Consider the following 27,732-nt stretch of genomic DNA (forward strand, 5'->3'; position numbering starts at 1 on the left):
CAACAAACACTTGAAAGGATGCTCAACATCATTAATCATTAGAGAAATGCAAATCAAAACTACAATGAGATATCATCTCACACCGGTCAGAATGGCCATCATCCAAAAATATACAAACAATAAATGCTGGAGAGGGTGTGGAGAAAAGGGAACCCTCTTGCACTGTTGGTGGGAATGTAAATTGATACAGCCACTATGGAGAACAGTATGGAGGTTCCTTAAAAAACTAAAAATAGAACTACCATATGACCCAGCAATCCCACTACTGGGCATATACCCTGAGAAAACCATAGTTCAAAAAGAGTCATGTACCAAAATGTTCATTGCAGCTCTATTTACAATAGCCAGGACATGGAAGCAACCTAAGTGTTCATCAACAGATGAATGGATAAAGAAGATGTGGCACATATATACAGTGGAATATTACTCAGCCATAAAAAGAAATGAAACTGAGTTATTTATAGTGAGGTGGATGGACCTAGAGTCTGTCATACAGAGTGAAGTAAGTCAGAAAGAGGAAAACAAATACCATATGCTAACACATATATATGGATTCTAAAAAAAAATGGTTCTGAAGAACCTAGGGGCAGGACAGGAATAAAGACGCAGATGTAGAGAATGGACTTGAGGGCATGGGGAAGGGGAAGGGTAAGCTGGGACGAAGTGAGAGAGTGGCATGGACATATATACACTACCAAATGTAAAATAGATAGCTAGTGGGAAGCAGCCGCATAGCACAGGGAGATCAGCTCAGTGCTTTGTGACCACCTAGAGGGGTGGGATAGGGAGCGTGGGAGGGAGATGCAAGAGGGAGGAGATATGGGGATATATGTATAGCTGATTCACTTTGTTATAAAGCAGAAACTAACACACCATTGTCGAGCAATTATACTCCAATAAAGATGTTAAAAAAAAGTAGGTGGGGAAAGGAAGAGGGAAGACATCAATGAAGTAAAATTTATAAGTGTATATGATACAGCATGGAGTAATATATAGTAGATGTTATAGACATGTTTGTCTACCTGGTTGCAGGTTGCATCAATAACTTCTCATCTTTGCTACCCATTTCATGATCTCTTCCTTTTAGCTAGTACCTCAGCTAATGGTATTTGAGCCCTTGGTAGTTCTGTATGTTTCAGGATGCTATAGTCTTCCATTAACTTTTAGCACAGAGCATGGCAGTATTAGGATGTCCCTTGAGGATCCCTTTGGTTGCGTCTATACTTTTCCCCACTTCTTTTGTATAGCAGCAAGCCTGTTTCTTCTTGAGGACTAGTACAAATTAATCATGCCAGCCAATACCAAAAGTGCCTTTTTTTGGTTTGCCCAGTGTCAGGAAGAACCTAAACCTGAAAGGGCTTCATGGTAATCTCAAATTCATTATAATTGAATAATGTTCTCATCTGGTATATTCATGCTTCATTGGATTCTGTATTAGCAGAGTCTGAGTCCTCAGAGATGGGAAGTTAAAATTTTACAAGTGAGTCATTATGTTTGAGAGTGAGAAGTGCCCCTTCCATCTCTATCTCTTCTTTTTCGAACCATGTATTCTGCCTGTGGGAGAAACATAACTCTATATTGGTTGCTGGTTCAGAGCAGTTATCACAATATGTGGATAGCGCCTTTAAAAAGGTGGCATAACAAAGTCTCTTACAGTTCTCTCTATTGCTTTATATAGTACAGTGCTCTGGGTGATGAAGTAATTAGTAATATCAGTAAATCCTGTGAGTTTCAATTCCTTATTCTACTTCTTTTACTTTAAAGTGAGTTCCTTCCTCATATTGTAGTTTTAAACATATTAATGTGATGGCAAATCAGGTATTCAGTAGTCTATGGAAGGTCTATTGCCAGAAATAAAGCAGGCATAGAAAGAAAATTCAAATCCCATCCCTTTCATGATCAGTGGAGTCCACTGTAATGAACTTGCCTATCGGTGTTGGCTAATTAATCCACTTGGTGTATGGTACGATATCAGAGACTCAATGCTACTCAGTTCTTTTTTTTTTAAATTTTATTTATTTATTTAGGCTGTGCTGGATCTTTTAATTGCGGTATGCAGGGTCGTTAGTTGCAGCATGCAGAATCTTTAGTTGCGGCATGCGAACTCTTAGTTGCAGCATGCCTGTGGGATCTAGTTCCCTGACCAGGGATTGAACCTGGGCCCCCTGCATTGGGAGCACAGAGTCTTATCCACTGGACCCCCAGGGAAGTCCCTACTGGCCAGTTCTGATTCAACAGTTATGGTACTGCTACTGAACCAAACTTTGACCTCCTTGCCCACATGCAGTTAAACCAGTCTGCTAACTCTGGGTTGTGGTGAAGGAAAGTGCAGCATTTATTGCAGGGTGCCAAGCAAGGAGTCCAGGTAGCAAGTGCTTAAAAGTCCTGAACTCCCTGAAGGCTTTCAGGGAAAGGTTTTTAAAGACTGGGTGAGGGAGGGGGGTTGTGGGGTGTGTGATCAGCTTGTGGATATTCTGCTGACTGGTTGGTGGTGAGATAATCGGGAGTCAATATCATCAGCCTTTTGGTTCCAACCGCTCTGGGGTCTACCTGCTTGTGAGCAGTATATAGTTAACTTCTTCCACCTGGTGGGGGTTTCAGTATCTGAAACAAAGGACATGGCTCATAATATTATCTATAGTATTTGAGGAGGAACTAAAGGTCCTTGACTTTGTTTAATGGCTAAATTATTATTAATTTGTCTTGCTTGACTGTTTTCCTTTATTTCTGTATTTTCTCACTTCTCTGATTAAATTTACTCTTTGGAACTTGGGGAAGGCCTAGGAGGCTAAAGGTTTTCTATAGACAAGAGGCAGGTGGAGGACATTGCAGGCGATGGAGGGAGGCATTCTGTTCTGGGAAGGCCCCATAGGGTCCTGCTCAGTTACAGTACCAGATCAGCCTTGATGAGTGAAAGTCCATGGAGCTGAGCTCGTGAATAACTCCTATCTTTTACACCTCATTCATCCTGGGATGGCTAGGAAAGGAAACTGATTGATTTCATGGAACACTGGGGATAGTTGGTATAGGGCAGAACGAAAACTGGCTTGCTCTGCAAGACAGCTCATTTGGGTGAGCCAGTCTAAAAGTCTTCAAGCAAGGCAAGAGCACCCTCATCACAGTAGAGAAGGAGGGCCTTTTTCTGCTGCAAAGGGAGGTTTAGTAGCAGCGAAACTTAGGGTCTTCTGTGTTATCCAGTGTCTCTATCTCTACCATTTTTTCCAAGTCAGTAGCCTGATTTTTATCTTAAAATATATAAAAGGCCATAAATTCAACTGACCTTGTAATTCAGCAATGATCAGGATCAAAAACTAGAGTATGGGTTTTGACTATTTGAACACTGAAGATGAAAGAGAAGATTGCTCTGAACTCTTACACAGAGCATCAGTAAAGTGAGCATTCAGCTTTTTGCAGCCCTGGTTTCTTGACTAGAGATTATCCTTCCAATTAGATATTACAAAGTATCAAAGTGTCTCATCTATCCATTCTATGTCTGCTAGATTTATTTAACTCTTAGTTTAGAATACAGGTAAAGGGAGAAATGGTAGGTCAGCAGTACCCAGAAGGTCTCTTGCTTTTTGATCATGTAGGCCAAGTTATCCTTTTATACCTGTCTTTTTAAAAAAAATTGCCTTTGACCTCATTGTTGGTCTGTTTTTAAAACTTCCCTCAAACTTAGCCTCAGACTTTCTCCCCCCCAAAAAAAGCTCTCAGATGGAGCTGAGAAGATAGTGTTAGACTCTGCTTATAATTTTATGGATTTCTGTTGCATGTGTTCTGGGAACGTTGTTATTACCTTTACCACATATGGTTGGGGGTCTGTGGCCTTAAAGTGGATAGATGAGAGAGGGAATAAGAAGGGAATCTATAATGGCATCCACTAAAGAAATATTGGGAGAGTTATTGAGAGTCTGCTGTCAAAGAACAGTGCAAAGGACGTGATCATCTCAAGGACTATGGGATAGAGTTGTGCTTTGCACAGTATTAGACAGCTTAGAGAAAGACAAGCTTATGTCCTAAATTGTCACAGCTTGACATGGAATGAAAAGCAGGGACTTTCTATGATTACGCTTTCCTACCTGTGTTACTGCAATGCCTTCTAACTGCTCTCCCCACTTCTATCCATGCCCACCTATAGTTTATTCTCAATATAGCTGCTAGAGTGGTTTTTTAAAAATATAAGTTAGATCATGTTACTCCTGTGCTCAAGACCTTCCAGTGGTTCGCATGTCACTCAAAGCAAAAACCTAAGCTCTTACAAAGGCTTACAAGGTTTTATGATGTGGCTTCTTATCACCCCGTGACCTCTTCTGCTGTCCCTTTTTCTCAGTCACCTTCAGTTACACTGGCTTCCTTGCTTTTATTCAAACATATCAGGTACGTTCCTGCCTTAAGGTTTTTGCTCAGGATGTTTCCTATGCTTGAATACTGTGCCTGGTTAACTTTGTTACTTTCTTTAGGTCTTTTCTCAAATCTTCTCAGTGAGATACACCCTGACTTCTGTATTTAATTCTGCCTCTTCCCCTCCCCTCACCAACTCAAAACTGGATGCTCCCATAGGACATCTGCCTCTGGAAACTGAATGTACCTGCCAAGATGTTGGTTTCTTTGTAATTTTTGCTGCTTTGGATAATTGGTTTTCTTTTTCTTTTTGGCTGCTTTGGGTCTTCATTGCTCCACCCAGGCTTTCTCTAGTTGTGGCAAGCAGGGGCTACTCTTTGTTGCAGTGTGCGGGCTTCTCGTTGCGGTGGCTTCTCTTGTTGTGGAGCACGGGCTCTGGGCACGTGGGCTTCAGTAATTATGGCGTGCGGGCTTCAGTAGTTGTGGCTCGCAGGCTCTGGAGTGCAGGCTCAGTAGTTGTGGCATATGGGCTTAGTTGCTCTGCGGCATGTGAGATCTTCCCAGACCAGGGATTGAACCCGTGTCCCCTGCATTGGCAGGCAGATTCTTAACCACTGTACCACCAGGGAAGTCCCTGGTTTTCTCTTCTAAGTCTGGGGTGAATGGACTTCACGTCATGAGTACTGTAGTCATAAGGAGGCTGAGAAGTCAAGTATCCATCATTTTCCACTTGTATAGTGGAAGGCAGCTCTGTCTCAATGTTAGGGTTTTTCTCAAACATAGAAAGGGAGTTACAGTGCAGGACAGCTAAGGAAAAGTAAATCACAATTTTCTCTAACACTGCCACTCTCTTCCTCTGGGATTTCTGTTAGGATTAGGTTGGAGTTCTTCCACCTCATCCCCATATCTCTTAAGTACTCTCTTATACATTTTGCTAGATTTTCTTTTGAGTTCTGTCTGGCATGTGTCCTTTGTGTTGAGGTTTTTTTCCCACTGCTAGTATTTTTTGTCATTTAAATGAGTAACATAAAATTTAGCATTTTAAACATTTTTAAGTGTACAGGTCAGTGGCATTAAGTACATTCACAGTGTTGTGCAACCTTCATCAGTATTCAACTGCAGAACTTTTTCCTCATCCCAAACAGAAACTCTGTACACCTTAAGCAATAACTCTTCATTCCCCCGTTCTCCCAGTCCCTGGTAACCTCTGTTCTACTGTCCGTCTGTATATAAATGGAATCATTCAAATTTGTCCTTTTGTGTCTATCTTATTTCACTTAGCATAGTGTTTTCAAAGCTCATTCATGTTGTGGCATGTATCGAATTTTCATTCCTTTTAAAGATTGAATAATATTCCATTATATATTTTATATATATATACCACATTTCATTATTCCATTCAGCCATAGATGGACATTTTGACAATATTTTTCATTTGCAAAATTCCTAGTTGGTTATTTTGCATATCCATTGGCTCTTGTTTTATTTATGTTTGCTTTTATTTCATACTTTTTTTAAAAATGGAAGTTACTCATTTCTCTAAGCATTGTAAATATTTTTAAATGTTTATCAGACTTATAAAATCCTGAGAAGCATTTTCATTTTATTTTTAAGACTTTGGACATCTTAGAATTTTGGTTTTCAGAAGTGGGAGATTTTGTTTTCCCCTTCCTTTTCTCCCCCTGAGCACATCTGTCTAGTACTTGTGTAGTTAACCTCTACCTGCTTCCAAGGCCCCAGTGTAGAACCAAGTCCTACAATAGGATTTTAGATCTCCTTCCCCACAGTGACGTTAGACTTTTGGCAGATCCTGACCTTTGGCTAAGGGAAGGAGGGGACTGCTTCAGTCTCCAATCTATTTAGCCCTAGAGGTTTCTAAAAGCCGTGGTTTTAAGTGAGGCTCAGTAGCAGCTTTTGCTGTGCTTCATGTTGGCCTTCTTTCAGGGAGCTTCACGTAGTGAATCAGGCCTTCATCCTCTTCTCACTTGGAGCACTTTTCATCCCTGTTCTCCCTCTACATCTAAGTTCCTAGATGTCACTAGTAGCTTTTGACTCCAAAGCCTAGAAGTGCTGTGATTTCACCCTAGTTCACTGCTCTGTTTTTTTCTATTCTGTTGCTGCTCAATTGAGGTGTTAATTTTATTTTGGAGTTCAGAAATACATTTGGTTTTCTATTTCGTATTTTCTCCGCTGGGTATTGGGAGGTTAGGAAATACGTCGAAGCATGAACTTACAGAGCTATTTGGACAAGAAGTCTTTGTGAAATATATTTTTAAAGTACAATATGAAATCTAACTCATTTTGACATTGTTTATTTTAGATATGCTTTCGCAATTTGTAAGTATTGAAAATTAAAAGATTAAGTAAGAGTGAACAATAGCTGCCATTTATTAAATATCCTGTATACTGGGCTTTGTAATTGACATTTTACACCCATTATATCACACTTGGGAATTCCAGATTAGAAGATGGGATTATCCATTTACTTCACATGAGGTGGGCAGGGCTTTGAGAGTTAAATACCTTTGCCAACGCATGGCAAGGAAGTAGGGAAAGTAGGAATTGAGGCCAAGTTATCTTACCCTAACGATCATGCTCTCAGCTACATTTCTGTGCAGTATACATTGAATTAAAGGATCGTCTCTTCTCACTACCAAATTTCATTTCTAACAAACTCTTTTTTTTTTTCAAGGTAACAGTAGTGTTTTATTTTTTTTTAAATTGCACAGACGTCTATAAACCTAATAAATAGGTTTTCTCTATTTTTTTTTTTTTTGTACAGCAGGTTCTTATTAGTCATCAGTTTTATACACATCAGTGTATACATGTCAATCCCAATCGCCCAGTTCATCACACCACCACCACCACCCACCCACCTGCGGCTTTCACCCCTTGGTGTCCATACGTTTGTTCTCTACATCTGCGTCTCAATTTCTGCCCTGCAGACCGGTTCATCTGTACCATTTTCCTAGGTTCCACATACATGTGTTAATATACGATATTTGTTTTTCTCTTTCTGACTTACTTCACTTTGTATGACAGTCTCTAGATCTATCCACGTCTCAACAAATGAGCCAATTTCGTTCCTTTTTATGGCTGAGTAGTATCCCATTGTATATATGCACCACATCTTCTTTATCCATTTGTCTGTCGATGGGCATTTTGGTTACTTCCATGACCTGGCTATTGTAAATAGTGCTGCAATGAACATTCGGGTGCATGTGTCTTTTTGAATTGTGGTTTTCCCTGGGTATATGCCCAGTAGTGGGATTGCTGGATCATATGGTAATTCTATTTTTAATTTTTTAAGGAACCTCCATACTGTTCTCCATAGTGGCTGTATCAGTTTACATTCCCACCAACAGTGGAAGAGAGTTCCCTTTTCTCCACACCCTCTCCAGCATTTGCTGTTTGTAGATTTTCTGATGAAGCCCGTTCTAACTGGTGTGAGGTGATACCTCATTGTACTTTTGATTTGCATTTCTCTAATAATTAGTGACGTTGAGCAGCTTTTCATGTGCTTCATGGCCATCTGTATGTCTTCTTTGGAGAAAATGTCTATTTAGGTCTTCTGCCCATTTTTGGATTGGGTTGTTTGTTTTTTTAATATTGAGCTGCATGAGCTGTTTATATATTTTGGAGATTAATCCTTTGTCTGTTGCTTCGTTTGCAAATATTTTCTCCCATTCTGGGGGTTGTCTTTTCATCTTGTTTATGGTTTCCTTTGCTGTGCAAAAGCTTTGAAATTTCATTAGGTCCCCTTTGTTTATTTTTGTTTTTATTTCCATTACTCTAGGAGGTGGATGAAAAAAGATCTTGCTGTGATGTATGTCAAAGAGTGTTCTTCCTATGTTTTTCTCTAAGAGTTTTATAGTGTCCGGTCTTACATTTAGGTCTCTAATCCATTTTGAGTTTATTTTTGTGTATGGTGTTAGGGAGTGTTCTAATTTCATTCTTTTACATGTAGCTGTCCAGTTTTCCCAGCACCACTTATTGAAGAGACTGTCTTTTCTCCATTGTATATCCTTGCCTCCTTTGTCATAGATTAGTTGACCATAGGTGCGTGGGTTTACCTCTGGGCTTTCTATCTTGTTCCATTGATCTGTGTTTCTGTTTTTGTGCCAGTACCATATTGTCTTGATTACTGTAGCTTTGTAGTATAGTCTGAAGTCAGGGAGTCTGATTCCTCCAGCTCCGTTTTTTTCCCTCAAGACTGCTTTGGCTATTCAGGGTCTTTTGTTGTTTCCATACAGATTTTAAGATTTTTTGTTCTAGTTCTGTAAAAAATGCCATTGGTAATTTGATAGGGATTGCATTGAATCTGTAGATTGCTTTGGGTAGTATAGTCATTTTCACAATATTGATTCTTCCAATCCAAGAACATGGTATATCTCTCCATCTGTTGGTATCATCTTTAATTTCTTTCATCAGTGTCTTATAGTTTTCTGCATACAGGTCTTTTGTCTCACTAGGTAGGTTTATTCCTAGGTATTTTATTCTTTTTGTTGCAGTGGTAAATGGGAGTGTTTCCTTAACTTCTCTTTCAGATTTTTCATCATTAGTGTATAGGAATGCAAGAGATTTCTGTGCATTAATTTTGTATCCTGCTACTCTACCCAATTCATTGCTTAGCTCTAGTAGTTTTCTGGTAGCATCTTTAGGATTCTCTATGTATAGTATCATGTCATCTGCAAACAGTGACAGTTTTACTTCTTCTTTTCCAATTTGGATTCCTTTTATTTCTTTTTCTTCTCTGATTGCCGAGGCTAGGACTTCCAAAACTATGTTGAATAATAGCGGTGAGAGTGGACATCCTTGTCTTGTTCCTGATCTTAGAGGAAATGCTTTCAGTTTTTCACCGTTGAGAATGATGTTTGCTGTGGGTTTGTCATATATGGCCTTTATTATGTTGAGGTAGGTTCCCTCTATGCCCACTTTCTGGAGAGTTTTTATCATAAGTGGGTGTTGAATTTTGTGAAAAGCTTTTTCCACATCGATTGAGATGATCATATGGTTTTTATTCTTCAATTTGTTAATATGGTGTATCACATTGATTGATTTGCATATATTGAAGAATCCTTGCATCCCTGGGATAAATCCCACTTGATCATGGTGTATGATCTTTTTAATGTGTTGTTGGATTCTGCTTGCTGGTATTTTGTTGAGGAGTTTTGCACCTATATTCATCAGTGATATTGGTGTGTAATTTTATTTTTTTGTAGTATCTTTGTCTGGTTTTGGTATCAGGGTAATGGTGGCCTCATAGAATGAGTTTGGGAGTGTTCCTTCCTCCGCAATTTTTTGGAAGAGTTTGAGAAGGATGGCTGTTAGCTCTTCTCTAAATGTTTGATAGAATTCACCTGTGAAGCCATCTGGTCCTGGACTTTTGTTTGTTGGAAGATTTTAATCACAGTTTCAATTTCATTACTTGTGATTGGTCTGTTCATATTTTCTATTTCTTCCTGGTTCAGTCTTGGAAGGTTATAACTTTCTAAGAATTTGTCCATTTCTTCCAGGTTGTCCATTTTATTGGCATACAGTTGCTTGTAGTAGTCTCTTAGGATGCTTTATATTTCTGTGGTGTCTTGTAAATTCTTCCTTTTCATTTCTAATTTTATTGATTTGAGTCCTCTCCCTCTTTTTCTTGATGAGTCTGGCTAATGGTTTATCAATGTTGTTTATCTTCTCAAAGAACCAGCTTTTAGTTTTATTGATCTTTGCTATTGTTTTCTTTGTTTCTATTTCATTTATTTCTGCTCTGATCTTTATGATTTCTTTCCTTCTGCTAAGTTTGGGTTTTGTATGTTCTTCTTTCTCTAGTTCCTTTAGGTGTAAGGTTAGATTATTTATTTGAGATTTTTCTTTTTTTAAAAAAAATAATTAATTTTTATTTTTGGCTGTGTTGGGTCTTTGTTTCTGTGCGAGGACTTTCTCTAGTTGGGGCAGGCGGGGGCCACTCTTCATCACGGTGCACGAGCCTCTCACTATCACGGCCCCTCTTGTTGCGGAGCACAGGCTCCAGATGCGCAGGCTCAGTAGTTGTGGTTCACGGGCCTAGTTGCTCCACGGCATGTGGGATCTTCCCAGACCAGGGCTCGAACCCGTGTCCCCTGCATTGGCAGGCAGATTCTCAACCACTGCACCACCAGGGAAGCCCTTTTCTTGTTTCTTGAGGTAGGCTTGTATAGCTATAAACTTCCCTCTTAGAACTGCTTTTGCTGCACCCCATAGGTTTTGGATTGTCGTGTTTTCATTGTTATTTTTCTCTAGGTATTTTTTGATTTCCTCTTTGATTTCTTCAGTGATCTCTTGGTTATTTAGTAACATAGTGTTTAGCCTCCATGTGTTTGTGTTTTTTACGTTTTTTCCCCTGTAATTAATTTCTAATCTCATAGCGTTGTGGTCAGAAAAGATGCTTGATATTATTTCAGTTTTCTTAAATTTACTGAGGCTTGATTTGTGACCCAAGATGTGATTTATCCTGGAGAATGTTCCGTGTGCACTTGAGAAGAAAGTGTAATCTGCTGTTTTTGGATGGAATGTCCTATAAATATCAATTAAATCTATCTGGTCTGTTGTGTCATTTAAAGCTTCTGTTTCCTTATTTATTTTCATTTTGTATGATCTGTCCATTGGTGTAAGTGAGGTGTTAAAGTCCCCCAGTTTTATCGTATTACTGTCGATTTCCTCTTTTACAGCTGCTAGCAGCTGCCTTATGTATTGAGGTGCTCCTATGTTGGGTGCATATATATTTATAATTGTTATATCTTCTTCTTGGATTGATCCCCTGATCATTATGTACTGTCCTTCCTTGTCTCTTGTAACATTCTTTATTTTAAAGTCTATTTTATCTGATATGAGTATTGCTACTCCAGCTTTCTTTTGATTTCCATTTGCATGGAATATCTTTTTACATCCCCTCACTTTCAGTCTGTATGTGTCCCTGGGTCTGAAGTGGGTCTCTGGTAGACAGCGTATATATAGGTCTTGTTTTTGTATCCATTCAGCAAACCCATGTGTTTTGGTTGGAGCATTTAATCCATTCACGTTTAAGGTAATTATCGATATGTATGTTCCTATGACCGTTTTGTTAATTGTTTTGGGTTTGTTTTTGTAGGTCCTTTTCTTCTCTTGTGTTTCCCACTTAGAGAAGTTCCTTTAGCATTTGTTGTAGAGCTGGTTTGGTGGTGCTGAATTCTCTTAGCTTTTGCTCTTCTGTAAAGCTTTTGTTTTGTCCATCAAATCTGAATGAGATCCTTGCTGGGTAGAGTAATCTTGGTTGTAGGTTCTTCCCTTTCATCACTTTAAGTATATCATGCCACTCCCTTCTGGCTTGTAGAGTTTCTGCTGAGAAATCAGCTGTTAACCTTATGGGAGTTCCGTTTTATGTTATTTGTCGTTTTTCCCTTATTGCTTTTAATAATTTTTCTTTGTCTTTAATTTTTGCCAGTTTGATTAGTATGTGTCTCGGCGTGTTTCTCCTTGGGTTTATCCTGTATGGGACTCACTGTGCTTCCTAGACTTGGGTGGCTATTTCCTTTCCCATGTTAGGGAAGTTTTCAACTATAATCTCTTCAGATATTTTCTTGGGTCCTTTCTCTCTCTCTTCTCCTTCTGGGACCCCTATAATGCGAATGTTGTTACGTTTAATGTTGTCCCAGAGGTCTCTTAGGCTGTCTTCATTTCCTTTCATTCTTTTTTCTTTATTCTGTTCCGCAGCAGTGAATTCCACCATTCTGTCTTCCAGGTCACTTATCCATTCTTCTGCCTCAGTTATTCTACTGTTGATTCCTTCTAGTGTAGTTTTCATTTCAGTTATTGTATTGTTTATCTCTGTTTGTTTGTTCTTTAATTCTTCTAGGTCTTTGTTAAACATTTCTTGCATCTTCTCGATCTTTGCCTCCATTGTTTTTCCGAGGTCCTGGATCATCTTCACTGTCATTATTCTGAATTCTTTTTCTGGAAAGTTGCCTATCTCCACTTCATTTAGTTGTTTTCTGGGGTTTTATCTTGTTCCTTCATCTGGTACATAGCCCTCTGCCTTTTCATCTTGTCTCTCTTTCTGTGAATGTGGTTTTTGTTCCACAGGCTGCCGGATTGTAATTCTTCTTGCTTCTGCTGTCTGCCCTCTGGTGGATGAGGCTATCTAAGAGGCTTGTGCAGGTTTCCTGATGGGGGAACTGGTGGTGGTTAGAGCTGGGTGTTGCTCTGGTGGGCAGAGCTCAGTAAAACTTTAATCCACTTGACTGCTGATGGGTGGGGTTGAGTTCCCTCCCTGTTGGTTGTTTGGCCTGAGGCAACCCAACACTGGAGCCTACCTGGGCTTTTTAGTGGGGCTAATGGCAGACTCTGGGAGGGCTCACACCAAGGAGTACTTCCCAGAAGTTCTGCTGCCAGTTATCTTGTTCCCACGGTGAGCCACAGCCACCCCCGCCTCTGCAGGAGACCCTCTAACACTAGCAGGTAGGTGTGGTTCAGTCTCCCCTGGATTCACGGCTCCTTCCCCTGCGTCTCGATGCGCACACTACTTTGTGTGTGCCCTCCAAGAGTGGAGTCTCTGTTTCCCCCAGTCCTGTCAAAGTCCTGCAATCAAATCCCACTAGCCTTCAAAGTCTGATTCTCTAGGAATTCCTCCTCCCGTTGCCGGACCCCCAGGTTGGGAAGCCTGACGTGGGGCTCAGAACCTTCACTCCAGTGGGTGGACTTCTGTGGTATAAGTGTTCTCCAGTCTGTGAGTCACCCAGCCAGCAGTTATGGGATTTGATTTTGCTGTGATTGCGCCCCTCCTACCATCTCATTGTGACTTCTCCTTTGTCTTTGGATGTGGGGTATCTTTTTTGGTGAGTTCCAGTGTCTTCCTGTTGATGATTGTCCAGCAGCTAATTGTGATTCTGGTGTTCTCACAAGAGGGAGTGAGAGCACGTCCTTCTACTCGGCCATCTTGGTTCAGGCCTCTAACAAACTCTTTACTCTGCATGAATCCAGAATTTCTTTGGAAATTTGCTTATTAATTCACTTTATTTGGTTATTTTTCTTAGTGTTCTGACTACATTCTATTTGGTCTGTGGACCAGTGTATTTATAAATAACACTGTATCTGAATTTTAAGAATTTTCAGGATATTGATTATATATTATAGTCTAAGAAAAATACCTCAGTATTAGTATAGACTTGGGTTAGTATAAATTGAGGTAAGTCCAAAGTTTTAGAACTTTAAAATAGGAACAATGTAATTTTCCCATAGATCTCAATGATTAAAGTAGCTGGAGACCCAGTAGATGAAACTTTCAAGAAATTTTATTCCAGTTTATCCTATACAGTATTTCTGCATTAATGTTACTAAAACACAACACTCTTACAACATCTCCCATGTCTCTCTATTTCCATAGTGTCAAGTTTAAATCTCAGCCTTGCACTGCAAATTCACCTTATAAATTTGATGAATATGGATAGTGCTCTGGCATCATTCCAAGATGATTTTTTTTATCGGCTGGCATAAATCACACAAAATAAAAAAGAAAGCTGTATAGCATAATCAAGTAACATATATTCATTGATGCTCCATATTAATACACTGTCACCTTTGAACACAGTTGTGGTTTGCCAGCTGTGTAGAGAAATGATACTTAATGCTAATTTGTGAAAGGAATTTTCCTTTGTTACTTCCAGGTGGATGATGTTCTCTTTGGCTAACAAATCGGAGTATAGGTTCCATCCACCTCAGCATATCAGTATATAAAATCTTTGGTCCCAGAAAATATTTCATTAACTCTCAAAAGTGGCATAGACATTATAAAAATATCATCAAGTCATGCCCTTACTTTGAACAACCTTTCAGTATCATCTCATTCATTCTCAATGCCCTGTGGTGACCTAAATGGGAAGGAAATCCAAAAAAGAGGGGATATATGTATATGTATAGGTGATTCACTTTGCTGTACAGTGGAAACTAACACGACTTTGTAAAGCAACTATGCTCCAATAAAAATTAATTTTAAAAAAAGGTCTGGTATCTTTGGTATCATTTGGAAAGGCCCTGTGAGAGCTGGCCTCAGTCATACCAGCCTTCTTTAAGTTCTTAGATATGTGAAATTCTTTACCATCTCAGTGACTTCTTGTATATTGTTTCCTCTGCAGGTGACACCACACCTCTCCCTCCCAGCAAACTTTTCTGTCGTGACCTTTTTGCATCTTTTGGGCATTGCCATTTCTTCAGAGAAGACTTCACTGATCTTCTCTTCCTTAGTCGTGTCCCCCAGCTAAAATCTCTGATAGTACAATTTGGTTTCTTTCTTAGATTCATCGCTAGCCATACCTGTTGTGATTATTTGTCTGATTCCCTATCCACAATAAGAGCTCTCTGAAGATAGGGACCCTGTCCATTTTTGTTCACTGATAAATCCTTGGCAATTAGCACAGGGACTGGCACCATAATGGATGTTGCTTACAAGGTAGTTGGAGAGAAACCTAGTACCTTTCTGTTTCCAGGATCAGAGTTCCCCTACCAGACCCAGAATTCCTCAATGGACAAGTTGAGGAAACTTGTTTACATTAATTCAGTTCACTTATATTATTGCAGTATATTACTGCTAAAGAATCTGTATTCAATTAGATATACCTCTCTTTATATTTGCATGAATTTAAATTTGATTTACACGTGTTGAAAAGGTCAGTAGACAGTATTCTGGTATTTTATCAAAGATAATGGGGCTGTTTGTTGTGGCTCTGGTTCTAGGCAGTATGAAACTGTGGTTCCACTTGAAGATTCTATTGTGACGGAAGTTACAGCAACTCTGCAAGAATGGGCCAGTCTGTGGAAACAACTCTATGTGGTAAGTAGTTTATAACTAGTTTACTAGATGATTAAAGTGAATTGTACCAAGTGAAAAAATTATTGTACTTGTGCCAGTTGCAAATTTATAGATTTCTGAATATCTACAGTTTTTCAAATGTATATTCCTAATATTAACTGAAACATAGTAGACTTGAGTTTTGTCCAACCTGAAGAGAACACATTATTCATATGCCTGCAGTTCTCTCCATCCTATTCCAGTCAATAGAATGTAAGTTCCATAACACCAAGGATTTTAGCTGTCTTACTCATTGCTGTATCCCCAGAAGCTTTCACAAAACAGGTCTTTATTAAATGAATGAACAAACTTCAGAGTTACATTGTGAACCTAATGGTGGGTAAAGGCCAAGAAGCTGTATCAACACTTTCTTACAGCTAATAAGCTTAAAGGATATGTCATATATGATACTTTTTGCCAAGTCAACAATTACTAGGTTAATAAAACCTCAGTTAATATCCTCTGGAAACTTAGAGAGTAGAGGGTGATAGGACACAAAAAATATAGACTGAAAATAAGTGACAGGGTTTGGGTTCTGAACAAGATGAAGTAAACACATTCTATTTTTCTCCTACTAATCACAAAAATCCTGGAAAAACTCATGAAATGCCCTACCAGAAAACTCTGAAAGTTAGGGAAAAGAAGGTGGACTGAGTAAGGACCTTGAGACTCAAGGATTGAGTGAGTTCCCTGACTGTCTTTTTTTCTTGCCTCCCATATATCTTGGCCTGGGTTGTAGAGAAGACTACAACCTGGAAATGCTAATGAGTGCAGACAAAAAAATAGCACCAAGGAAAGCCTGTTATCTCTAGCCAAAGGATGGCCCAGCAAGATAGAAACATCCTAACCTATCCCATCCGTTCTCTAGGAGAACATCACAATAAAATCTATACCCCCTCCCACTCAAACAGGCATTACAGCAGCGGTATCCATGACCAGAGCTTTGTCTCACAGACACCCTTCCCCCACATGCAGTAACAAGGAGATGTCCCCCTCCAGTGGAGCCTGTGGGTCAAACTCTGACTTCTCCTCTTCCCTGCTCAGTAATGAGGCAGTCCCCTTCCTGAGCAGAGCCTGTAGGGAGGACTGACTTCTACCCCACCAGAATTTACAAGGTGGCAACTCTCTTCAGCAGAGCCTGTGGGTGAGACCCTGGCTTTTACAACTACACAGGATTAACAAGATGGTGCCCTTACCCTGCAGAGTTCTGAGGCAGAACTTGACTTTCTTACATGCTCTGAAGTAAAGAAGAAGCATTCCTCCACAGAGGAGCCTGTGTTTGGAGCTTTTGATTTCCACTCCCCTGGCAGTAATAAGGTGGTACCCTCCCCAACTGAGCCTGTGGGTAGTACTTTGACTTTCACAACTCCCCACTCCCCTGCATATTACCCTATTTTCTATGCCTGCCCTGCTGAAATGAGGCAGTGCTTCTCCCCACTCAAGCCCATGCTGAGGATAATGGGAAGTGGAGTTCTGTTATATAGGTAACATGTAAATAGAGAAAACCAAGGAGTACTGGAGAGACTTTATAAACTAAATTGACATTTGAATCACAGTCCACAAAAGTGAGCCTGGGATCACATTCGGAATCTAAACAGGTTGACCATTCACTAAAATAAAAGATTTAAGTAGGAATTAGAGTGTGATAGTATAGTACTTAAAATGTCCAGCCTACAGCCCCAAATTACTTGTCATATGAAAAAATCAGGAAAAACTCAACTCTAATAGGAAAGGGCAATCAACAGAGGCTAACTTTGAAATGACACAAATGTTGGAATCATCAACAAGGATTTTAAAGCAGCTTTTGTAAAACTGCTCCAGTGAGCAATTATGAATTCTGTTGAAACAAATGAAAACATAAGAAACTGCAGCAAATAAGTAGAAAATATAAAGAATCAAATGAAAATCTTAGAAATGAAAAATACAGTAACCAAAATTTAAAAATTACTGGTTAGGCTAAATAGCAGAATGGAAAGGACAGAGGAAAGAGTTAGTGAACTTCAAGATGGATCAGTAGAAATTATGTAGTCTGAATAATGGAGAGAAATTGAAAAAGTGAACTTAGACTCAGAGATCTGTGGGACAATAACAAAAGGTATAACATTTGAGGCATCAGAGTACTAGACAGAGAGGACAGGATGTGGAATTTAAAAAATATTTGAAGAAATATTGGCTTAAATCTTACCAAATTTGCAAAAGACATAATCCTACAGATTCAAGAAGCTGAGTGAACTCCCAACACGATAAACCTAAAGAAATCCATACCCAGACCCATTATAGTTAAACTTTTGAAAATTAAAGCCAAAGAAAAAATCTTGAAAGGGAAACCAAACATTGCTATTAGGGAAAGGGCAATTTGAAATGACAACAGATTTCCTATCAGAAATTGCGGAAAACAGAGGAAGTGCTAAAAAAAAAAAAACCTGATGTCACCCCAGAATTGTGTATCCAGGAAAAATATACTTAAGGAATGAAAGAGAAATCAACACATTCTCAGATGAAGGAAAGCTAGGAAAATTTGTTGCCAGCAAATTGGTTGTAAAATAATGACTATGAAGGAAGTTCATCAGACACAAAGGAAGAGATAATGGAAGGACAGTTGGGATATTAGAAATGGAGAAAGCAATGGAAGAGATAAATAAATTCTCTTCAGTTTAAAAAATTGATGATACAAAGCAAAAATTATTACATTTACGTGGTTCTCAATGTATATAGAGGTTATATTTAAGAAAACTGTATCGAAAGTCGGAAAGGAAAGGGACATAAATTGTGGCAAGGTATTTGTATTCCACTCAGGGTAGTAAAATGTTGATACTAGTAGGCTATAGTAAGTTACACACACACACACACACATTGTAATCTCTAGAGCAATCATTAAAAATATTATATGGTAATTCAAAAAGAGTCATGTAGCACAGTGTTCATTGGAGCACTATTTATAATAGCCAGGACATGGAAGCAACCTACGTGTCCATCGACAGATGAATGGATAAAGAAGTTGTGGCACATATATACAATGGAATATTACTCAGCCATAAAAAGAAATGAAATTGAGTTATTTGTAGTGAGGTGGATGGACCTAGAGTCTGTCATACAGAGTGAAGTAAGTCAGAAAGAGAAGAACAAATATCATATGCTAACACATATATATGGAATCTAAAAAAAAAAAAATGGTTCTGAAGAGCCTAGGAGCAGGACAGGAATAAAGACACAGACGTAGAGAATGGACTTGAGGACACGGGGAGAGGGAAGGGTAAACTGGGACGAAGTGAGAGAGTGACATTGACATATACACACTACCAAATGTAAAATAGATGGCTAGTGGGAAGCAGCCACATAACACAGGGAGATCAGCTCTGTGCTTTGCAACCACCTAGAGGGGTGGGGTAAGGAGGGTGGGAGGGAGATGCAAGAGGGAGGGGATATGGGGATATATGTATACATATAGCTGATTCACTTCGTTATACAGCAGCAACTAACACAACATTGTAAAGCAATTATACTCCAATAAAGGTGTTAAGAAAAGTATTATATGGTGATATAATAAAAATATTGTAAATAAATCAAAATGGAGTACTAAAAATGTTCAAGTAACCTATAGGAACATAAGAAAGGGGAAACAGAGGAAGGTAAAATGGAGGGAACAAACAGAAGTACTAAAATGGCAGACTTAAGTCCTAACATATGAATAATTAAAAGGTAGGAAATGGTAGAATTGATCAAAAAAGACTGAACTGTGTTTTGTCTATAAGAAACTCACTTCATATGCAATGACACAGGGAGGTTAGGAGATAGAAAAATACATACCATGCAAACATTAATCAGAAGAAAACTGGAATGGCTGTATTGAAAAGAGATAGTAATATTAAGTATGAATTATCTCTTCCTTAAATAAATGTAAATAAAAATAAATAAACTTACTTTAGTAGAAAAAAATGATGTCAGAATAAAGAAAACTACCAAGGAGAAAGGGACATTACAAAATGATAAAAAGATCAATTTACCAAGAAGACATAGCAGTCTTAAATATGCATGCACCAAAAAACAGAGCTGGGAAATAAATGAAGTAAAACCTTAAAGGACTGAGTGGAGAAAATAGTTGAAACTAGAGAAATCAGATATTATACTTGGGGATTTATAACCCCTTTGCTTACTAAAGGATATAACTACTAAAAATTATCAAGGATAGGGAAGAAGTGAACAGTGCCGTCAACCATCAGGATCGAATGGAAATTTTTAGAACATTCCACCCAGTGAAATCAGAATAAAGATTGTTTTCAAGCATACATGGGACATTCACCAAGAGTGACAATATCTTAGGTCATAGAACAGCTGTTAACAAATTTGTAATAATTCATGTCATACAAAGGGTATTCTGACCATAATGGAGACAACCTAGAAATTGATAACAGAAAGATTACAGGAAAATATTGAAGCACTTAGAAATTAAACAAGCCACTCCTAAATAATCCATGTATCAAAGAGAAAGTCTCAAGAGAAATAAAAAAATATATTAAAACTGAATGTAAATGAAAATATAACATATTAAAATCTGTGGGATGCAGCTAAAGCAGTGCCAAGAGAGACATTTATAGCATTAAGTGCATATAACAGAAAAATGTGTCAAATTCAGCTCCTACTTCAAGAATTTAAGTTAGGTGGAGAAAGACAAAGATAAATATCATATGAACATGATCTCTCTTATATGTGAAACCTTAAAAAAAGAAAAGAAAAAAAGAAAGCACATAGGTATAGATAACAGAGACAGGTTGGTGGTTGCCAGAAGTGGGGAGTTGGAGGAATGGCTGAAGGGGGTCAAAATGTAATAACAAAAAAAGAATCTAAACCTAAACAAGCAGAATGAAGGAAAAAAAAATAGCAGAAATTAATGAAATTAAAAATAGAAAAACAGTAGAGGAAAAACCAATCACACCAAAAGCCAGTTTTTGAAAATATCAATAAAACTGATAAACATTTAACAACATGAGAGAAAATAGTAATTATCAATATATTAGGAGTAAAGAAAGCGATATCACTATAGATACCACAGATATTAAATGGGTAATAAGAGAATACTATAAACAACTTTGTACACATAAATGGCAGTTTAGAGGAATAGAACAAATCCTTGAAACCACATATTACCAAAACTCACCCAAGACAAAATAGATAATCTGAATATCTGACAACTATTAAAGTAATTGAATTTATAATGAAAATCCTTCTAAAAAAAGAAATGTCCAGGCACAGATGGTTCTAGTGGTGAATTCTACCAACAATCTAAAGAAGAAAAACCACCATATCATATCAATTGATTCAGGAAAAGCATTTGAGAAAATTCAACTTTCATGATAAAAACTCTTAGCAAACTAGGAATATAAGGGGACTTTCTCACCCTGATAAAGGACATTTATTAAAATGTACAGCAAACATCATACTTAATGATAAAAGTCTGCTTTTGGGAATAAGGTAAGGATGTCTGCTCTCAACAAGCCAATTCAACTTAGTAGTAGAATACTTAACCAATGCAGTAAGGCAAGAAAAGGAAGGAAGACACATGTGGATTAGAATGAAAACATAAAGCTGTTCATATTTGCAGACGATATGATTGGCTACCTAGCAAATCCCAAGGAATCCACAAACACTAGAGTTTACAAAAGATAGTTCTGAAAATAAGTAAGTTTTCAGTTGCAGGATATCAGGTTAAAATACACACACAAACACTCTCTCTCTCTCTCTCAATCATATTGCCACATATTGGCAGTGAACAATTGGAAACCAAATTTTAAAACATATACCGTTTACAATTGCTCAAAAATGAAACATTTAGGTATAAATCCAACAAAACATACAATTTCTATATGCTGAAAACCACAAAAATGCTAATGAACAAAAGCAAAGAAGGCAATAAATAAAGGGACAGACATGACATGTTCATGGGTTGGAAGACTCAGATATTAAAAATGTCTCTTCTACCCAGATTGATCTGTATATTTAATTCTTGAAACAGTCCTAGGGATATTTCGTAAATATAGAGAAGGTGATTCTAAAATTTATAAGGGAATACAAAAGAAGAATAAAGTTAGAGGAATCATGTTACCTAATTTTAAAGCTTACTATAGCTGCAGTAATCAAGATGGAGTGGTATTGGCAGAGGGATAGACACAGATTATAGATTAAGGGAACAGGATAGAGAGTTCAGACGTAGATTCAGTTAAGTAAGGGCAACTGATTTGTGGCAAAGGTGCAAACGAAATTAAACAGAGGAAAGATGCTCCTGTCAACAAATGGTTAGGTGGAGTAGTTGGACATTCAGAGGCAAAAACAAAAAACAAAAAACTTGACTTAAACCTCATCCGTTATACATCATAGACCTAAATGTTAAACATAAAACTATAAAAATTTTAGGGGAACATATAGGAGAAAATCTTCATGACCTGCAATTAGGTGAAGAGTTCTTAAGCATGACGCTAAAGGAACAGTCCATAAAAGTAAAGGTTGATAAATTGGACTTAATCAAAATGAAAAATTTTGCTCTTGAATGACCCTGTTAAAGGATGAAAAGATAAGTCATAGACTGGAAGAAAATATTTTCAAATCACATATCTGTCAAAAGACTTGTATGTAGAATATATAAACAACTTTCCAAACTGAACAGTAATTCTAACAATAATTTCTAACCAGTTAGAAAATGGGCAGGTAACTTGAATAGACACTTCATCAAGGAGGATATATGGAGAGTCAATAAGAACATGAAAAGATTTTCCATATAATTAGCCATTAGGGTAATGCAAATTAATGCATATTTTTTCCCATTCTGAGGGCTGTCTTTTTGTTCTGTTCATGGTTTCCTTTGCTGTGTAAAAACTTTTAAGTTTAATTAGATCCCATTTGTTTATTTTTGTTTTTATTTTCATTACTGTAGGAGGTGGATCAAAAAAGATCTTGCTGCAGTTTATGTCCAAGAGTATTCTGCCTATATTTTCTTTTATTAATTAATTAATTAATTTTTATATTCATTTTTGGCTGTGTTGGGTCTTCGTTTCTGTGCGAGGGCTTTCTCTAGTTGTGGCAAGCGGGGGCCACTCTTCATCACCGTGCATGGGCCTCTCACTATCGTGGCCTCTCTTGTTGCGGAGCACAGGCTCCAGACGCGCAGGCTCAGTAGTTGTGGCTCACGGGCCTAGTTGCTCCACGGCATGTGGGATCTTCCCAGACCAGGGCTCGAACCTGTGTCCCCTGCATTGGCAGGCAGATTCTCAACCACTGCGCCACCAGGGAAGCCCTGCCTATATTTTCCTCTAAGAGTTTTATAGTGTCCAGCCTTACATTTAGGTCTTTAATCCATTTTGAGTTTATTTTTGTGTACAATGTTAGGGAGTGTTCTAGTTTCATTCTTTCACATATAACTGTCCAGTTTTCCCAGCACCACTTATTCTGAGTGCTTACCTTGTGCCTGTGCTTCATTTTTTACATACATTACCTCATTTTAATTATCACTACAATTTCTATTGTTCTCATCATATTACTGATTAGAAACTGATCCTTAGAGAGGATAAGGAATGTGCCCAAAGTCATATAAAAAGTAAATGTTCAGCCAGACCCCAAATCTAAGTTCATTAGACTCCAGGGCTCTTAATAACTCATTATTTATCTTCTGAATTAAATTCTTTTAATATTGATATATCTCGCATACAGTTTATGGTGATTTTAGTAGTTAACTTATTATCATCTTCTGAAATGGTAGTTGCATTTATTAGAATGAAGATTCTGTGGCAACAGCATCCCCTCCAAAAAATGTAAAATAATCGTCCCTTAAACAAAATAGACCTTTATTTCTTTTTCAAGTAGGCACAGGCAGTCTGGATTTGGTATGGCAGCTCTACCATCATAAAGGACTCAGGCTCATTCTGTCCTCCTGCTCTATCTTCCTCATTATAGTGCTTCAGCTTTGTAGCCCCAAATGCCTAGCTCTAGGTGGCACATCTGCACACCAGCTGTAGGAAGAAGGAAGAGAAAGAAAAAAGTCATGCTCTTTCCTTTAAAGGATACTTCTTGGAAGTTGCTCAGAACATTTCTTGCCTACTTCCTGTTGGTCAAAACTCAGTCACAGGGTAACCTCTAGCTGAAAAAGAGGCTGAGAATTGGTCTTTATTTAAGATGGCCATATACTAGCCCCAAATCAGGCATTCTATGACTGTAGAAAAAGTGGAGAATGAATACTGAGGGACCACTAGCAATCTTTGCCACAGCAACTGTGAAAATTATTTCCCTGTAAAGTTCTGTTGTGTTTTTCTTTTCTGCCAAATTTATTTGTGAAATAGTGGAATAATGCCTTCACCAACACTTTAATATATGTGGAGAAGTGAATTTTAGGTAAAACATGAAAAAGTAATGAAGTTGTTGGTAAGAATCATTAGCATCACCCAAGCTTGCCTTTAATATGTTTTGGTAACTTGACATGCATTTGTGAGGGTAAATATATTGTACCTAAAAGTTAAAATCATACCAATATGATGTCTTTTTTTACAACAGCTCATCTTATTCAGAAATGTTCTGGATAAATTAGAGCTGCTGTTTGATGCAATGGTTTAGAACACTTAACGTTTGAAAAATCTTTTAGATGTGCTTTAAGGCTTATATATTTGCTTACCAATTTTCCAGAGATACGGAAAAACTTGAAAGTGAGAGGCTGTATTGGAAAGAGGACTACTGCAAATCGTGATTTTTATTTTATACCCCAAATTTGAAATTGCCATTACAGTTTTTAAATTCACTTTTTGATGAATGGAATGTTGCCTTTCTTTGCGATTTTAACAAACCGCAGTGTTTCTGGTTAATTCTTTTTAATCTATTGTTAATATCACAAGTATCAAATGATTTTTCTTACTCTTTTATGCAGGTAAGAGGTCAGACATGTAGCCAATTGAATTCAAAACAAATGAATACAAGTCTTTTCCAAATGACTTTCTACAAGAAGAGAATAAAAATCTGTTATGTTACTAAAATCAGAAAGCCAAACATTCTCTCTTTGTTTTCCCTACTTAATTTCAAACCTTGTAGTTCTTTTCTTGATCTAACTTTACTAAGAGGCAGTTAATTACCTGGCTGTCCTCTGAGAAGTATACTTAAGAGCCCGAATGAATCTAGGTTAACAATGTCTAAAGTCTAATTTATCTGATTTTGAAAACAAAATGAAAATAATTTAAATAAAAGACAGTAAACTATGAGAAACAAGTCTCAACATATGTGACTATAAAGATTAATATCTTTCTGTAAATAGAGTGTGTACAAGTCAATAAGAAAACCAGTAAAAACACTGCAGATATTCAGCAAAGGATAAAAGAAGCCATTCATAAAGCATTACATTAGGGAAATATTCAGTCTTACTAACAATCAAGGACATGGAAAGTAAATCAATGAAGTAATAAATTCTCCTTCAAATTAACAAGTAAGAAAGTGGAAATTATCCTCTGCCATTGAATTTTTGCTGAAATGAATACCTCCATATCCACTTTGCTGGTTGATATCAAGTTTTTGTTGGCACATTTGAAAAATAGTTTGGGAAAAGCCTTCAGATTCTTCAGACCCTAGTAATTCTAATTCTGGGAATTTGTTTTAAGATAAAGTTAAATATGGGAGTTGGTTGAATTGCAATCTCATAAATATTTCCATTAAAGCATTATTTGCAGTAGCAAACATAAATTTACTTTCCTGAATGTGCCAACTGTAGTCCAAGTAAGACACAGATGAGCTGGGGTTTACATCTAAAGAGCTGTTAGAAAAATTTAAATAGTATGTTACATACTAAAGTGAATTTATGCAAAATTATAAAGTATAACTTCATCTATATTCTGAAAACATATTTGGGGAAAAAATGAAGAAAATTCACCAAAATATTAATGGAGATTAATTGAGGAGTTAAGATGTTAGATGTCTTCTTTTTCTAATCTTTGTTTTCAACATCTTGAATTGTGAATATATATTATTTTGATTGTTAGGAAAAAATAACCTAAAGCTTTCATCAAAAAAATAATGATACTGTGAAATAATACTACCAATGTTAAGTGAATAATATGTGTATACAAGAGCTTAAGGTAAGAGATGACACTACCTAATTTTCTATGTTTAACTTTTATCATAGCATCAGCAGGTGTATGTTAAATTCTAGGGAAAGGGCTTTGGACCTAGGCTCAGATCTTGGTTTTTCACCTTCTATGTTAGTCTTCTCGTTAGGTCTTAGCTTTAAAATACCCATTTATAGCAGAGAGAATTATTTCAAAGGGTTGTAAGAGATTAAATAAAATTACATATAAAGCTTCAAGCACTCAATCAGTGTTAATTGCATTATTCAGTTTTTGATATGAACTACATATCTTTCCAGATATGCATAACTGATGTCGCAATTTATCACTTAAGAAGTATCTATACATAGAGAAATAAATAGACTCAATGAAATGGACTTCATTTGCATAATGGGGTATTTGGATAAGAGTATATGTATACTTGAGCCAGGGTAGAAAAACCCTCATCTCTCTGAGGCAGTTAAAACCATAGTCTCCTCATCCAGTAATCTTATTTTGATGTGAAAAAGATTATCTGAGAACCATCATTTGTGGCAAACAGTGACATCATTACTCATTCCTGTCAAAAGCAAGATTGTCAAATTTTAAATAGATATTTATGCTACAGTACTTTTTTTTTTTTAAACCAAAAGCACATTAGAAGTCATACACAGAAGATACCTTTCTCCTTTTGCCAAGATAACAATTGAGGCCAGTAAAGCTAGAAAAGAAACTTAATACCCAGAATTATCCTTATTCTTCATCTCTAGAGTTACTACAGAAATGAGAAAAAGCGAATTTTGCAGCAACTAAGAAATCTTCATCAAAAAACTGTGTAGTTGTTTCCATTTTCCGTGATAGGGTTTAACATCCAATTATAGTGTCTATTAAGATGACAGTAAAAACTAAATAGAAAAGGCATGTGTACTTGCATTAATCTTGGACTATGAATTTTCCTTCATGTGTATAACTGAAGGATTTTATAATTGTAGCTAAAATCATTTGTTTGTACTATTTTAGGGTGACATTAGAAATTTTGCTTTTCTATTAAAAACTCACCTTTATTTAATTGGATATCTATGATGAAGCTTACCCTGTAGTTTACTTTTTCCTTTGTGATAGAACATATCCTAGTACAGCAATATTTTCATGTTATGGAAAGCTATTAAACACATATCTACTAGAACCTAGTTACTGAAGATGATATGCTTTATAACAGTTCTACTTTGTATTGCTATAAGAGTTTTTAAAAATTTTTTTCAGGAATCCTAAAAATGAACAATTTCTAGATTTTATTAGAAATAAGGCACAGTTCTCTAAATTCTGCTGAATAGTGTCTTTCTAATCTTTGGAAGATTAAGTCTGTGAATGGAAGGCAACATTTCATATTGAGGCCCCACCTAAAGAACAGAAGATATAAAATTCATTTTTATGTTTGTCGCAAGAATATTGATTTGACAAACATTAAGAACATACGTGCTTATGTCATCATATGTTTAGGGTGCATATAAGAGGAATTCAGCAGAGAGACTGAATGCATAGGCTCTGGAGAGAGACTTCCTGAGTTCAAATTCAGATGCCACAACTCGGTAGCTGCGTGATTTTGTGCCTGTTAGCTTCCTCCTAGGAGATGATAATGGTATCTGCTTCCTAGGGTTACCATGTTGTCTAGATGATATAAAAAACTTAGAACACCTTTTAAGTGCTTGGTTGAATGCTTACTTGTTATTTCATTTTTGTTGTTAGTAAGAATGATATTTGCTGTTTTAAGAGTCTATTCTTAAACCAAGTTTTCCACTTGCTTTAGTCCTACGTTTTTTCAAATATATCCTAGCCCCCATCCCATCTTACTCTTAAAATTTCAGTCTTTAAAACTGGCAAGCTCTTTTTCTTGCTGCATTTAGAAATAATTTTGTATATAACAAAATGATATTTTTAAAGGGTTTTCTCTCAAAATATGTTGTAAATCAGTATTTTAATGACTTACGACTTTTTTTTTTTCAACTGAGCATAACTTTTAGTGTATTTTATTTTAGCTAGGTTTAAAACCTGAAAGAATATTTTGGCAGGCACCCTGTGGCTATCCAGTAGCTGGATTCCTTTTCTTCCTTATTAAAAGAGCCAGAACTGTTTAGGTTGGCATTGTGTACAGCTAAAGTATCCATCTTTCCAGACTCCCTTGAAGTTAGGGGACACCATGTGATGCATTTCTGGCCATAAATTATATGCAAAAGTTTTTACAGGGGGTTTCTGGATGAGCCATTGTTTTTCTTGTAGTAAGTGACTTCCTGTATTGGCATATGGTAGAGTTGCCATCTTATTACCAAGAGATGACGGTTATGTTAAAAAGTACCTTCCAAGGATGGCAGAGCACAAAGATGGAAGGTATTTAAGATATTACTGATATTGTAGGATCACTGTAAAAGCCCTGTTTACTTTTGAATTTTTTATGTGAAAAAATAATCCTTGTTTTTGTTA

At 37.1% G+C, this 27,732-nt stretch overlaps 1 protein-coding gene across 4 annotated transcripts in view; it reads left to right on the forward strand.

Moving 5' to 3' along the window:
* The window catches only part of DOCK3 (dedicator of cytokinesis 3), a 390,231-nt gene that overhangs the window by 102,776 nt on the left and 259,723 nt on the right, over nucleotides 1–27,732 (forward strand). For all 4 annotated transcript variants that reach the window (XM_082414877.1, XM_082414876.1, XM_082414875.1 and 1 more), the window contains exon 5: nucleotides 15,076–15,172. In XM_082414877.1, the coding sequence (XP_082271003.1) occupies nucleotides 15,076–15,172 (97 nt within the window). The remainder of the gene's footprint in view (nucleotides 1–15,075; nucleotides 15,173–27,732) is intronic.

This window comes from Balaenoptera physalus (genome assembly GCF_965194825.1).
Source record: "Balaenoptera physalus genome assembly, chromosome: 11".
NCBI lineage: Eukaryota > Metazoa > Chordata > Mammalia > Artiodactyla > Balaenopteridae > Balaenoptera > Balaenoptera physalus.